Consider the following 14,597-nt stretch of genomic DNA (forward strand, 5'->3'; position numbering starts at 1 on the left):
AGAGAAAAAGACAAATAAAATTAGAATGTCTATGAATTAGAAAATTCTGAATAGAAGTAGTAAAACAGTCTATTACACTGGACCTCAGATTTGACATGCAGTAAACTACTCAGCCGACAACTGGTGATTTTCAGTTAAGTATGAGGCACAGGTATTAATGTATCCCTACGGCTACAAAAGTCAGAGATGATTATGTGTGCTCTGTGAGATTCCATTCATTTGAACGGGTATTCAGTGGGTGGTCTCAGCAAATTCCATAACTATCAAGCATTGGAATGAGAAGTGTTTTGGTGATATGATTTACTTTGAGTTATCAATCAATTTAATCAAATTAGTCAAAGTTACTTTTGACCAGGCTTTGGAGAAATGTAAACAGTGACCCTTCTGTATGGGATTGTTAGTTGATACAGGACTGAAGTTTTACCCTGATAAACAGACCTTCAGAAACTTATTCCATGAACAAAAATCTATGTGAGTGAGCACATTTCCTGAAAATGTTCCCATCATCATCATTGGCTATGTCCCATCCTTGGGTACTGAATAAATGATGTTCTTGGAGTTCAGTAGATACAAGATTTCTGAAGAGCTAGCTGCAACTCTCTTAATGGTGTAACTCAAGGATATTAGGTTTTAGCTGGAAAACACACACACACACACACACACACACACACATACCATAAGGGGAAGTCCAAAGAAGAGAAAGAGGGTTGAGTGCTTTTGAACCTTTAAGGATTGATGAAGACACATTAAGCAAATGTTTAAGACTTTCTTATCCTGTTTTATGCATTCAATGGATATATGTTGAGTGCCCTCCATTTCTTGTGACAGGCACTATTCTGAGTGCTAGGAATGATAGAGCAGGAACGAAAACAGATAAAAACCCGATTTCATGGAGCTTATATTTAATTGGAAGAGACAGAATAAAAAATTTTTAAAAACCTCTCTTAGAAGTAATGAATGCTATGGAGAAAAATCAAAACAAGGATTAACAATTGTGGAGGGGGGGTTTTGATTTTAAATGGGGTGATCATTGAGAAGGTAACATTTGAGAAAGTACTTGAAGGAGGTAAGGAAGCATGTAAGCATGTATACACACACACGCACATACACACACACACACAGATAGACACACCTGAAGGAAGAGCAATCCAGGCAGATGGAACAGCCAATGGAAAGGCACTAAGTGGGGAAATGTTTGGCTTCTGTGAAAAACAGCAAGGTCAGCAAGGCTGGAGGGGAGTGGGTGGTGGATAAAATTTGAGAAGACAAGGACAATAGTCATTGCAGAGGGTCTGATCAGATACCACCTTGCAGGCCATTATAGGACTTGGGCTTTTATTCCTATTAATGTGGGAAGCTCTTGGAGGCTTTTGAGCAGAGGATAACTAACATGCTCTGACTTATGTATTGAAAAGACTGCTTTGACTGCTACATTGAGTACAGACTAAAGCTGGCTGAAAACAGAAGCAGGGAGACCAGTTAGGAGGCAATTACAAGGCCACGTAGGAGATGAGGTGGCCTGGGCCAGGTGTTTGCTGTGAAGATACTGAGAAGGGATCAGATTCTGGATATACCCTGAAGGTAGAGACAAAGGGTATTTAGTAGGTAGACTGTTATTTAGATAGTTTGAACAGCTAACGTGAGAATAACAGAGGAGTCAGAAATGACTCCAAGATTTTTGGCCTGAAACACTGGGAAGATGAAGTTGTCATTTATCGAGTTATGGAAAACTGCAGAAAGACCATATCTGGAGGCAAGATCAGGAGCTCAGCTGTGATCACAGTATGTCTGAGATGCCTAAAGGACACCCAGATAGACAGTTGAATAAGTTTTGAGTCAAGGGAGAATTCGGGGCTGATCCTTTAAGCATGTGTTAATCACGCATGTATGGGGTCACTTCTTTACTCTAAACCCTCCTATAATTTCCCAGATATAAACTAGGGAGCTGTCAACATTTGGATGGTTTTCAGAGCCATGACAAAAGATGGGATTACCAAGTGAATGAAAGTACCCAAAGAAAGACAGAAGAGGTACAAGAATAGGCCCCGGGTGACTCCAACATAATATCTCACCAGCCCTACCTATGGGGAAAAAATATCCCCCAGGGAATAGGCCAGGGCCATCTAGACTTGTAGGGTTCAAGATGCTCTTTAAGAGGTGTGAGGAAAGCTGGAGTTTGCCTTTGTGTCCATGTTGCTGGTGTTCCACGAAACAGTAGGGAATCTCTACTACCTCATCTGGGGGTTGAGGACTGGAGTAAAGCAAAACAAGCAGCTGTTAAATTAGGGGAAGTGACAACGCAGTGATAATCTGAAGATCCCAGGTCTTCAGATGAAAGCTCCCTCCTAAAGAGCCAGAATTTAACTTTGAGATTGGCATATATTCCAACTGGTTACAGGAACATTGAACTAGGTATCTCCCAGTGGAAAGGAAAACAGAAAGACCTGTTTAACGTTGAAGCTCTGCCCCCATGTTCCTGAGAGCATACTGTGATAACTGTGACCACAGAGAAAAGAAAAAGCCAATAGCTGAAATGAATCAGGTTGTTGGGGGCCTAAGATAAGTAAGTGCAACTTGTTTACATGTAAAACATTTGTCTTGTCAATTTGGGCATTTTATCTGGAAATTATCCAAAGCAGCAATTATCTAGAGCTAGCATGCTAGACTGTTTATCCCTAGACATGGGTGGGGGATGAGGGGATAGAATGCAGGTTTTCATGGCACTTATAGAGTGTGGGAGGTCTCTTTGTTTTGTATTTAAGAAAAAGAATGCAAAATTAGGCACGGGGCCATGGAAGTGACCTATGCGAGTGACGGCCCTAAAGCTATAGTTTTCCTAACTTCACAGAAAATCCACCTCTGACCCTAAACCCAGATGACAGAAACCTTGGGAGCAATAACTGATCACTTAATTTATCATGACCAAGTTTATCTTACAAGTGCCAGGAAGTATTCAGAGTTAGTCAGGCATCATAGGAAAACTCTCCTTTATGTCTATTTCTCACTCAAAGGTATTCAAATAAAAGGAAACATATTAAAGGCACTTAGATAAAGGAAGGCATAGTAAATATTCTTGTTCCATGAAATACCATCTTCTAACCACCTTAACAGATGCAACAGTTGAACAATCTAGCTGTGCTCCGCTGATATTAGAAATACTGTGGTCTGAGCCAAAGGACCAGTGATGGCATCAGGAATTATGTCACTGGCTATATCCTATATATATGTTTACCAGATAAAATACATGATATCCAGCTAAATATAAATTTCAAATATACAATAAATAATTTTTAGCAAAACTGTACCCCTACATACTTATGCATAGGACATACTTATACCAGAAAAGCACTCATTTTTCTGAAATTCACATTTAACTTGGCATCCCATATTTTTATTCGCTAAGTTTAGTAATGCTACCTACACTGATTTCTGCTTTGGGATACATAATGAGTGATAATTTGGAGAGCCTACTAAACAGAAAATCAAAGGGACAGAGGATAAATATTGTATTAGTAGGTCACATGGTTGCTTCCAACATTGGCCCTGACAGTTATCATTACTCATATAATAATACTCAACTGTCATATCAGAATCTGCAAAAGGGGGCTGAGGGTTGTGCAGAATTCGTGCATATTTAATTGACACAAATTAAATATTAAATATTAATTTAATTAGTAAAAACTATTCACTTTTAACTAATGAAAAGGATGGAAACGCTGCTTTTGTAAATAGGCAGCATTATTGGGAACACAATATTCTACTGCGTCCCCCATCCATAAGTCAAACCATCTGTAAGTCCAGGACTAAGTGTTATCTGTAATTGCTTAAAGTGCAACATTGGTCAAATATGCATAAAGCAGCTAATTGTGAAATATGAGTAATGGGTCTATTTGTTCAATGGGTAAAACTCACTTATCCTCCTTTGACATAGAAAATAGGATTAAATGTAAAACTTATGTCCCAGCTCATAGAGAAACTTACCAGAAACATGTCCAAGTACTTTGTTTACCATCCAACCCTTTTAGTTATATATCTATGAATATTAATATTGTAGTACTTCATACTTTTTAAGTATTTATAGATATACGTATCGCTTCTCGGCCTTTTGGCGAAGATCAAGCGTAGTATTTATAGATATACGTATGTTCTTTTATTCCCTCCTCAAAAAATAATATTTTATTTATCATCCCCATTAAAAATTATGTATTCATTTGACAGATATTTAATGGGTATCGATTATGCGCTTGGAAAACAATAGTGAACACGACAGGAACAGTTGGTCATTACAGAACTAACCTTCTAGTAAGAAATAAATAATATTTTAAAATAATAATAATAAAATTTCAGTTGGCAATATTGCCATGAAGATATAAAACAGAGCAAGAGAGACAGTGGCTGCTATTTTAGCTAGGATGGTGAAAACCCATTTGAAGTGGTAACACTTGAGTTAGACATGGAGCTTATATGATAATGATAAACCAGCCAGTGGAAATGGGAATCGCTCGAGAAATGGAGCCACTCCTTGGAGAAGAAATGAGCTTAGCAAATGAGCTGCTCGTAGAACAGTAAGAACTAGATGACTGTAGCAGAATGAGAAGGGTGTGGAAAGAGCTAAGGTTCAGATGAGGCAGAAGAGGTAGACACGGCAAGGTCACGTGGAGCCTTGAAGGGCATACTGAAGAGTTTGGGGTTTTTTATTTCCTTGTTTTTGTTTTTGACTAACCAGGGTTAGTCAAACAGACTAACCCTGGCATAGTGTGTGAGGGAGGGAACTTCACAAGAGTGTGGGTACTCGGAGGCAGGCAGGATCATTGAGGGTCATCTTGGAAGCTGGTCACCACTAATCCCAGATATATCTATAGATAGATAGATAGATAGATAGATTTAGACAGAGTCTCACTCCATCACCCAGGCTGGAGTGCAGTGTCATGATCTCGGCTCACTGCAACCTCTGCCTCCTGGGTTCAAGCAATTCTCCTGCCTCAGCCTCCCGAGTAGCTGGGATTACAGGCACATGCCACCTTGCCTGACTAATTTTTGTATTTTTAGTAGAGTTGAGGTTTCACCATGTTGGCCAGCCTGGTCTCAAACTCCTGACCTCAAGTGATCTGTCTACCTTGGCCTCTCAAAGTGCTGGGATCACAGGCATGAGCCACCATGCCCAGCCAAGAGTTTGTATAGTCCAGTGCAATGGGAGGGACCTGAAGGGGTTAGAGCAAGATAGTATTGTGATCCAATGCATCCTGAAAGGATCAATATGGCTATTCAACCAAGAAAAATTGAGCAGGGATCAAGGGGAGGAAGACAAAAGTAGAAGTAGACTGGAGGCCAATTGTCTAGGCAATAGATGTTGAGGCCTTGGATGTCACTGTGAAAGGGAGAGAAGTAGTCACGTCTGTTTGAAAGTAGGATCAATTGGACGTGCTGCTAAATTGGCAGTAAGAGGCAAGGGGAAAGATACATAAAGGATAACCATAGAATTTTTACCGGGAAGCTTGGTTGCTATTAACTGAGATGGGAACTGATGTTCATTAAAATTAAAACACATTCCCATAATCACACTTTAAGTACCAGAGCAAAGATTCGAATTCAGTTCTTCCTAATGCTCCAATATTTTGGGGTTGGTGAGCTGATTAATGTCTACTAGTGTGCTTACTTATTTAAAAGTCCCCCTTTTAAGCTATAAGCTCCTCAGTGACAGAGACTTGGTGATATCTGATATCTAGTCGTAGGAACCAGAGGCACATGAATAATGCTTTTTTGAGAACATTTGTAACAAGATATGACAAGTCTACCAGGCCCCATGTTTCCCGTCACCCTTGGCTGATTCACCAATTTTTTTCTTTAAGGCAGCTATAGATGCTTTCTATAGTGTTGGTTTTGAATTCTGCTATGGAAGTACAATGGTCATTTCAGAGGCCTGCAAACTTTCCCCTTCTAAGGAAGTGTATGGGTGCAATTACGAACATATGTTAACGGAAATAAAACACATGCTAATTATTTCCCTACACGCAAAACCGTCTTGATGGAACCATCAACAGCCTTTATTTATTTGAGGAAATCTAGCGAAAGAATATCTCATCAGCTATCTCATAACATTCTGTATTTGATTACCAGTTGAAATACTCCAAACTCCACACTAGTTTTTTTCTAATTTTTTTAACCCTATAGGTTTTAATACCATGCAATTCTCAACCTCTGCATGACTTTTTTCTCCTTGTAAACAATTAGGAGCCATCTGGTTCCATGGATTTCCCGATCCTCCTGAGAATTTAAACTTAACACACCAAAAGGTTTGATTCGCCCAAGCACTACTATTACATTATTCACCTGGTTTTCTAGTCTTGGATCTTAAACAATATCTTCCTTAGAAAATCAGAAGAAATTTTCTCTTCATACTTCATATAATCCTCTTGCTCTATGTATAATACTAAGATTTGAGGACCTCCTCAAAGCTATCTTGAAATGATTTACCAAAATATTTGCCAACTTGCCTCTTTCTATGGCAACATATAACTCAAACTGTATCACTTTGTCAATCCCAGTTTTTCTAAGTACCTGTCAAAAAAATTCAAAGGAGTTGGAGTTAGATAGAAAAGGAAACAGATTCCCCTTGGCACCTGTTTGTGCAATGTTGAGCTATGTCTGGGTACCCACTTCAATCTGAAACATTTGCATTCCTGATAAATAGGGGGAATTTTTTCTGAGAAGGCTAATGAAAACAGAGATCTTTCTCACTCAAGATACTAATCAACTTAAAACACCCTGGCTCAAATCCCTTTCTGATAAACACCAAGATCTTATTATGTAATAAAGTTTATTGATATAGTATTAAATGGCCCATTGAGATGTAGCCTAAGGAAAATTTCTTGGAGATTTTTATTATGGCATATCTGGTAAGAAAGTTGTTTTAAACTTGTCAGGCAAGACATTATCTAAAAGGCTCTTTATTCAGCCTGAGGCAGTGGCTCACGCCTGTAATTCTAGCACTTTGGGAGGCCAAGGCAGGTGGATCACCTGAGGTCAGGAGTTCAAGACCAGCCTGGCCAACAAGTGAAACCCTGTCTCTAATAAAAATACAAAAAATTAGCTGGGCGTGGTGGGATGTGCCTGTAGTCTGTCCCAACTGCTAGGGAGGCTGAGGCAGAAGAATCGCTTGAACCCGGGAGGTGGAGGCTGCAGTGAGCTGAGATCACACCACTGCACTCCAGCCTGGATGACAGTGAGACATCATCTCGAATAAATAAATGAATAAATAAAAATAAAAGGCTCTTTATTCAATAAACACACTTATACACACATAGAAGTGGGAGAGTGGGGGAGAGAGAAGAAAACTTCCAAAGTTACCTAGGTTTTTGCTTGACAAGATTAGATACTATAATGCTCCTCGTTCTTATGATTTTTACTCCCCAAAATGAGGGGATAACAACTGAATTTTTCTCGTACACGCTAAAGCCACAGTCTCAGAAAAACATATCCCACAATTTAAAGGAAGAGTGCTGATGATGGGTACAGAGGAGGAATTATCTTTCATACAATGCATTAAGATATTCCAAGTGATTTATGGATGTATTTGAGAATTAACGGATTGAAGCTCGTGAAAACTGCTAAGAGAAACTGAAAATGGAAACATTAGTTGTTCACATTAAATCTAAACATGTTTAGAGCAAGTTTAGGGACTGTCACTTCTCAATGTGATAGAATAACTGGTACCAAATCTGTCTCTCTGCTGTAAACAGCTAGGAAATTGGACAAAATACATGAGACAGCTGTTTTCAGACGTTAGAAAACAGACACAGCACAGAAGTGTGAGTCTTCAGAACAGGAAAAGAAATGAGGTAAGCCCTATAACCAACATGGCTTTCTGGATGTAGGCACTTCCAAGACTGCAGTAAGAGAGGAGGAACCATGACAAGGCAGATCCAACTTACTGAATTTAATAGACAGAGATCAGAGTTAAAGGAGCTAAAAGAGCTGAAATGTGAGGCACAGAGAGAAAGAACTCCAGAAATCTATACAGGCAGCTATCCTGAGTCCTTCATTGAATATTAGGCTACATATGCATGAAATGAAACTCTATGAGGCCAGGCAAAAACAGCTACTGGGATTTGTGAGCTGGGGGTTGAGTTGCAGCCAGCCAGAATGGAGGCATTGCTGACCACCCTGAATATTTCCTCGAGCCTCCTGAAGAGGCGTGCTTCAAAAGGATAATTAAATTAGCCCTAAAGAAAAACTTACTCTAGACGCATACTCCCAAACTTAAAAATACGCTTAAAAAGGATCAGGTTGAATGGTAAGTAACTGAACTCCCCGGCAAAACAAAATTCGGCTTCCCAGAGGAAGACTACAAAACCTAGACTTTCTTTTTTTTTTTTTTTGAGACGGACTCTTGCTCTGCTGCCCAGGCTGGAGTGCAGTGGCACGATCTCAGCTCACTGCAACCTCCGCCTCCCAGGTTCACGCCATTCTCCTGCCTCAGCCTCCCAAGTAGCTGGGACTACAGGCACCCACCACCACGCCTGGCTAATTTCTTTCTTTCTTTCTTTTTTTTTTTTTTTTCCTACATCGGTTGTATTTAAAACACAAACAAGTATTTCTCTTTCTGTAAGGGCAAATGGTTCAAATAATGCGGAACACGAAACATTGACTAATACAAGTTTATTTTTTAAAAAAGCAAAAGAATAAAGAATATATACAAAAGGGACCTGGAATCTGTAAGCTGATTCCAAAAGCGAAATAAGTAGAAAATCCGTGGTGAAACCTGAACATTCTACCCCTGCTTTGGAGAAGGGCTATCATACAACATTCAGTCAGCTGAAGATGGATTGCTAGAGGTGTGTCGATACATAAATTTCAAGTCATTTTTGCTTGTGCAGAATCATCCCAATCTTAACAAGACTGAATGGGCAGTCCTGTGGCTTTCTTCCTTTTCCATATTCCCAACAAGGCTACGTGAAGTTCAACTCTTGATGAGCCGCTTACAACAGCAGTTCCTCAGGAGCCAACATGACAGGTGGGTCAGATTTCCCTATGAGAAACAAAACTGGCCACCTACAGCAAAATATCAAAATGGGTAAATCCTTCCTTCCTCTTCCTTCTGATTATATACAACATATCTCCTTTCAAGACTATTATTTCTGTCATGCTTATTCCTTCACAAATCTAAACCTTGAGGTGATATGAAGGAAACCAACATCAAGAAAAGAAAACTCAATTCAGAAATGAAGAAAACTGGCAGGTATACAATACACGCCCAGAGCATCTCAATATCCCTGGCACAGTACAATTCGGTGTACTGCTACAGCCCATAGATAAATATTGGCAGCTTGAATAAGCTCATTTTTTCCCTCAGGTGGTTAAAGGCCGCCACATAAATACTGGGCAACAGGGGTTTGTTGGGAGAATTAGAAATAAAAAATTAACCAAATTTTGTCCCTGTGTTAATTCAATGCCAGCAAGGAGGCAAGTACTGAAGAAGAAAAGGGACAATTTTCATACGAAAAAAGAATTCCTCTAATCATGTCACCATCTCATATAATGAATCCAGGGAATCCCAGAAACAGAAAATTAGTTTCAGGGGACCCCTGAGGCACTTTAAAGCCTTTTAAAAAATTACAGTAATAATAAATTAGATATTGCTCTTCAGAGGCCAACAGAGCAGCAGAAGCATCAAGATCAGGTCCAAAGAGTTATGCCCACATTACAGGCTTCCTGAGCTGCTCAGCTCTCTTTAAAGCTTAGTTGAATCTCTAAATACCTTTACAAAGACATACAATTTAACACAGACTGAGTGGGTATTTTTGTTTAGTGGTAGCATAAAATTTGGTCCTTAATGGTAACAGCTGTCTTCATCCATTTCAAACTCAGGTAATATTAAGTACATCAAGACAAGACATAAAGAATACAACAAAGGAGAAAAAAGCCAAAACTGACAAACACCTCAAGGAGTCACTAAGTTTGCTTGCACCCTTTCACTTGATCTCCCTCTCAGTCTCTTTTTTGTGGAGAGAAGGGTATGACAGAACTTTTTTCTCAAAAGATGATAAACAATGGCATCAAATGGACAAAATGGTTATAAAGTAACTTTAAAAATCTGACCCCAAGGAATCCAGGACACATACAGATAATTCAGAGGTATACTTCTGATTTGGGGCAAATTCTAGACTAAAGAAATGATCGTCTCAGGTAAATGTTACAATAGATGAAACTAAGTCCAGTTTTTTGGCGGTTTTTTTTTTAAAGTGTCCTCACTACCACCTTCAGCTATCAATCATTTCTCATAGCTCAAGCGGAAGGTCATCTTCATCTTTCCCAGGATCCAGGTCAACCTCAGCTTCCCATTTGCCTCCTGAAATCTCCCACGTTAGTTTCTCAAAATCATCCTCCACAGAGAGTGGGGGCTTTCCTGTTGAGGCAGAGCTGAGTCGGCGAGTTTTCATGCTCATTTGGGATGAGGAAGGGCCAGACGCCTCCGGGGGTGAGGAATCTGAAGAGGACTGGGTTGGAGGCAGCACAAGACTGTCTCTAACCAAACACCGCATATTCTCACTCATAGGTGGGAATTGAGCAATGAGATCACATGGACACAGGAAGGGGAATATCACACTCTGGGGACTGTGGTGGGGTGGGGGGAGGGGGGAGGGATAGCACTGGGAGATATACCTACTGCTAGATGACGAGTTAGTGGGTGCAGCGCACCAGCATGGCACATGTATACAGATGTAACTAACCTGCACAATGTGCACGTGTACCCTAAAACTTACAGTATATTAAAAAAAAGAAAGAAAGAAAAAAGACAAAGAAAAAGAAAAAGAAAAAAAGACTGTCTCTAGGATTTTCTGCTTCAGGCACAGTGACTGATTTGTCCTCGGAGACAAGCAGGACAACAGCATCCACAGCTGCCTTTTTGGCTGGGGGTTCCTGTAGGACGCTGCTGGAGCTGAGTGGCTTCACAGCGGCAGTGACAGCAAGGTGCATCTCCACTGCCTTACGTTTTGGGGCCAATTTGGGGGATGACACAACTTTAACCACAGATTGCTTCACGTTCACTTTGGGTTTCGCTTCACCCCTTTTTTCCAAGGTCTGTGCTGCCCATTTCACATTCAATAATGAGTCTGCAATCCCTGAGGTTTCTACCTCCACCTTCTGGGATGACTTTGTGGGAAGCTGCTTGGTCAGGTGCCATGTGATTCCTGGCACAGCAGTGAGCACTGGTTTCTCTGCCACTCGGGTATTGCAAGAGGCTACATCTCCCCGAAGAGGTGTCCAGACTGATTTTTCCCTCTCCTGCTGTTTCCGCATGCGCATCTCTCTCATGGTCGCACATCTCTTGACTTGAATTTTACTGATGTCAACTCCTGTGGTCTCAACTGAAGCCTCTGTAGCTTCCATTCTAATACGGCTCTGAAAATCAACTTCATTTCCTTCCTGAAGTATCTTCTCTTCTTTCCTCCATGTTCTTTGGGTGACTCGCAGCAGCAACCTTGCCCCCGGAGTGGCCTCATGTTGAGACGGGGAGCTGGTGCTGCTCTCAGAGCTCTGCTGCACCCTCAGTGCCTTCTCCAGTTTAATTTCTTCCAGCGTCTTCATGTGCACCTCCTGCATGGACTTTCTTTTACCCGCAGGCTCCTCTGATTGTCCTTTGCTGGCAACAATGGGTGGCAAAACTACTGTTTTTTTAATTTCACTATCAGCCTTTAGCTTCATGCAAGTTGTATCCTTTTTGCTTTTTTGTCTCTCTGCTTCCAGCTGCCTATGTTCTTCTTCAGCCAGGACCTCAGAGAAGGTTTTGATACGGAGAGTGGAGGAGCTTCTTGCTCCTGAAGTAGAATCATCAGTTTTTGAAGGTCCTTCTGTCTTGAGTTTAGTTTGCGATTCCCCATGTTTCTGACTGGCTCTTTCAAGAAGCATTTCTTCTAATGTCTTCACATGGATCTCACCAACTTTATTAACTTTATCTGTTGCGTCCTCATTATTTGGATCAGCTGACATGCCTAATCGCTCCTTAAGAGACTTGGAAACTTGAGCTGTCTTTGGTGTTTCGTCAGTGTTAGTTTCCGGAGCTTCAACTTTCTTCCCTAGCCTCTGTGCCAGGCTACGCTTTAATGGAGGATCACTGTCAGCGCCTGCCGAAAATTTTCGTTTCCCCAGTCTCTCAGTAAGACCCAATCTAACCAAGGGTTCTTCTCCTTGTTTGGTGGAGAGAGTTACTGTCTTCACCACAGTCCTGACATTTTCTTTTTCAGGACCTGGAACAGGCTCAGGGTGGAGCAAAAGACTGGAAACTCCTGAAGAACCCTCACCTTGCTTCTTAGATTTTTCCTTCATTTTCTCTGACTTAATTTCCTCAAGAGTTTTTATTCCAAAATGCAAACATTCACCTTGCTTTATATTGACTGCAGGTTTCCGGACAGAAGTCACTCGTAATCCATTGTGAACTTCAGGAGTTGGTTGCAGGGTAGGTGTTTTGGTTTCATCAGGAAACTGATCATCATCATCTTCATCATCATCTGCAGCATTAATTACAACTGGTGGATGCTTGGGGCTAGGAACATTTTCGGAACTTTCTACTTTCATAACGCTCCGCAGCTGAGGGGAAGGATTGGACTGGACAGACAATTTGTTCTGCTGAACTGAAAGTTGGCTAGCCTTCACTTCCTCTTCTGGTGACTCAGGCACAGTTGTGCTCGGAGGTAGGAAAAGGCCATCAACATATCGTCCTCTATTGTGATGGAAAGCGCAGTTTAATTTTTGACATCCTGTTGGCTGATTTTCCCAATAACAAGGAATTTCACTGCGTTTTTTATCAATCTCCATGTGCCGAAACCTGCACACCCGTCGAAAACAGCGCCCTTCTCGCCATAATGTGCAAACAGTTTCATTTCCTAGTGCAGCTTCACAGTGACGGAATGGGCAGCTGTCACCTTTGGTACATGTAGAATAGAAAAAAAAATAGCAGTCTTCTCCTTGATTAGGCATGCTGGGTAGATTCTTAGATCAGAAGTGGCTTCTTGAAACAAGCCACTGCTTCCTCAAAGCAAGGACAAGGCTCCAAGTCCTCGTGAAATGGGTTTAATCTTCCAAATGACAACTTGATCACAGAAATTGTCTTTAAACTGTAATCATTAGCTGGTTGCTCTCAACAGGAACGTCTGTGTCTTCACTGAGTTCCAATCTATTACGCCTGTAGGTCGAACCAACACTCAATCCATGAATTAATAATAATGAGGCAGAAAAAATTTTCCTCCTCACATTGCCAAGAAAACCTCTCAGCCACAATTCAAACACAGCATGTGTTTTTAAAACATCTCCCAACTACTGGGAGATTAAGTCCATTCAAATAACCTTTGTCAGACTGGAGACAGCTAGGGTTAGTTATCTCCTCAAAAACAAAACAAAACAAAAAAACAAAAAACAAAAAAAAGAGTTCATTTAAAGATGAACTTGAGAGTCAAAGGATCATGAAAAAAAATCCGTCTTCCATAGCTGAACAATATAATCTGAAAAACAAAAAAAACATCAGTTTTTCAGTAAGATCCAATTTCTGGTCTTCAAGATTTCTTCACACTTAATACTAGTCAATTTTCCAGGAATTTTTTGGGCAGGGAATATCCCCAAATCCTAAAAAGCATCGCTATCTCTAGTTCCACAGCCTCCTTCTCAAGGTCCAGAACCAAGGCCTGGAAGATGTCAACACTATAGGCCTTCCCCACAGGAATCCGCACCGATTATGGGAGTTTAGGGGTGTTCTTCATTACGGTTTCACCAATCCTACAAGGAGTACGGAAGTGTCCCTGTTGCTCTTGACTCCCACGCTGAGGGCCAGGGGTGGGAGTGTAATGAGGGTGGGGAATGGGTGTAGGATACCGGAATAAGGTCGGTGGCTTTCTGTATGTGGAGTTTGAGACAAGCTCCAAAGTCGTGGGACCCGAACCGATGACACTATCCTCGACTCCCGCTTGCTGCTACGTCTTTCTTCTTGCTTGGCCGCTGCCGTCCGTCGTCCTCCCAGCAGCAGCAGCACTCGCAGAAAACCAAGACTGCCAGCGTCAAAGATGGCGCCCGGCTACAGGCTCCGCTCTAAGGCCCGGCCGGTAAAAGTGCCAGCACGACGCAGGGCGCGAGGGTTCTGGAAGACGTAGTTCCTCTATGACGCGATGCCTAAGATCTAATTTCTTATATCTTTGGTAGAGACGGGGTTTCACCGTGTTAGCCAGGATGGTCTCGATCTCCTGACCTCGTGATCTGCCCGCCTCCGCCTCCCAAAGTGCTGGGATTACAGGCATGAGTTACCACGCCCAGCCCCAAATCTAGACTTTCAATAAAATATTTACAATGTCTAACATCCTAACAAAAATTATTTAAAATGCAAAGGATCAGCAAAGTACAAGCCATAACAGGAGAAAAATAAGTCAATACAAACAGATTTTTATATTTTAGCCTCTTACACTTCCAGGCCTTCCAATGAAATAAGAAGAATCATATTTCTTGGCCACCATTTTAAATCATGTTAATCCATTTCTCAGAATACTGCATCTGCCAAAAAAAAAAAAAAAAAAAAAAAAAAAAAAGGCTTTCATACCCTCTACTAGTTTTAA

At 41.1% G+C, this 14,597-nt stretch overlaps 1 protein-coding gene across 1 annotated transcript; it reads right to left on the reverse strand.

Annotated features, from left to right (window-relative positions):
• Nucleotides 1-10,449: 10,449 nt before the first annotated feature.
• Nucleotides 10,450-13,941, reverse strand: LOC112209476 (zinc finger CCCH domain-containing protein 11C-like). Its single transcript, XM_054685932.1, has 2 exons — nucleotides 13,566-13,941; nucleotides 10,450-13,183 (listed from the first exon to the last, which is right to left on the reverse strand). Exon 2 carries the CDS (start codon nucleotides 12,976-12,978, stop codon nucleotides 10,753-10,755), a length of 2,226 nt encoding a protein of 741 aa, XP_054541907.1. The 5' UTR covers nucleotides 12,979-13,183; nucleotides 13,566-13,941; the 3' UTR covers nucleotides 10,450-10,752.
• Nucleotides 13,942-14,597: the final 656 nt, after the last annotated feature.

The sequence above is a fragment of the Pan troglodytes genome, chromosome 5, assembly GCF_028858775.2.
Source record: "Pan troglodytes isolate AG18354 chromosome 5, NHGRI_mPanTro3-v2.0_pri, whole genome shotgun sequence".
Taxonomy (NCBI): domain Eukaryota; kingdom Metazoa; phylum Chordata; class Mammalia; order Primates; family Hominidae; genus Pan; species Pan troglodytes.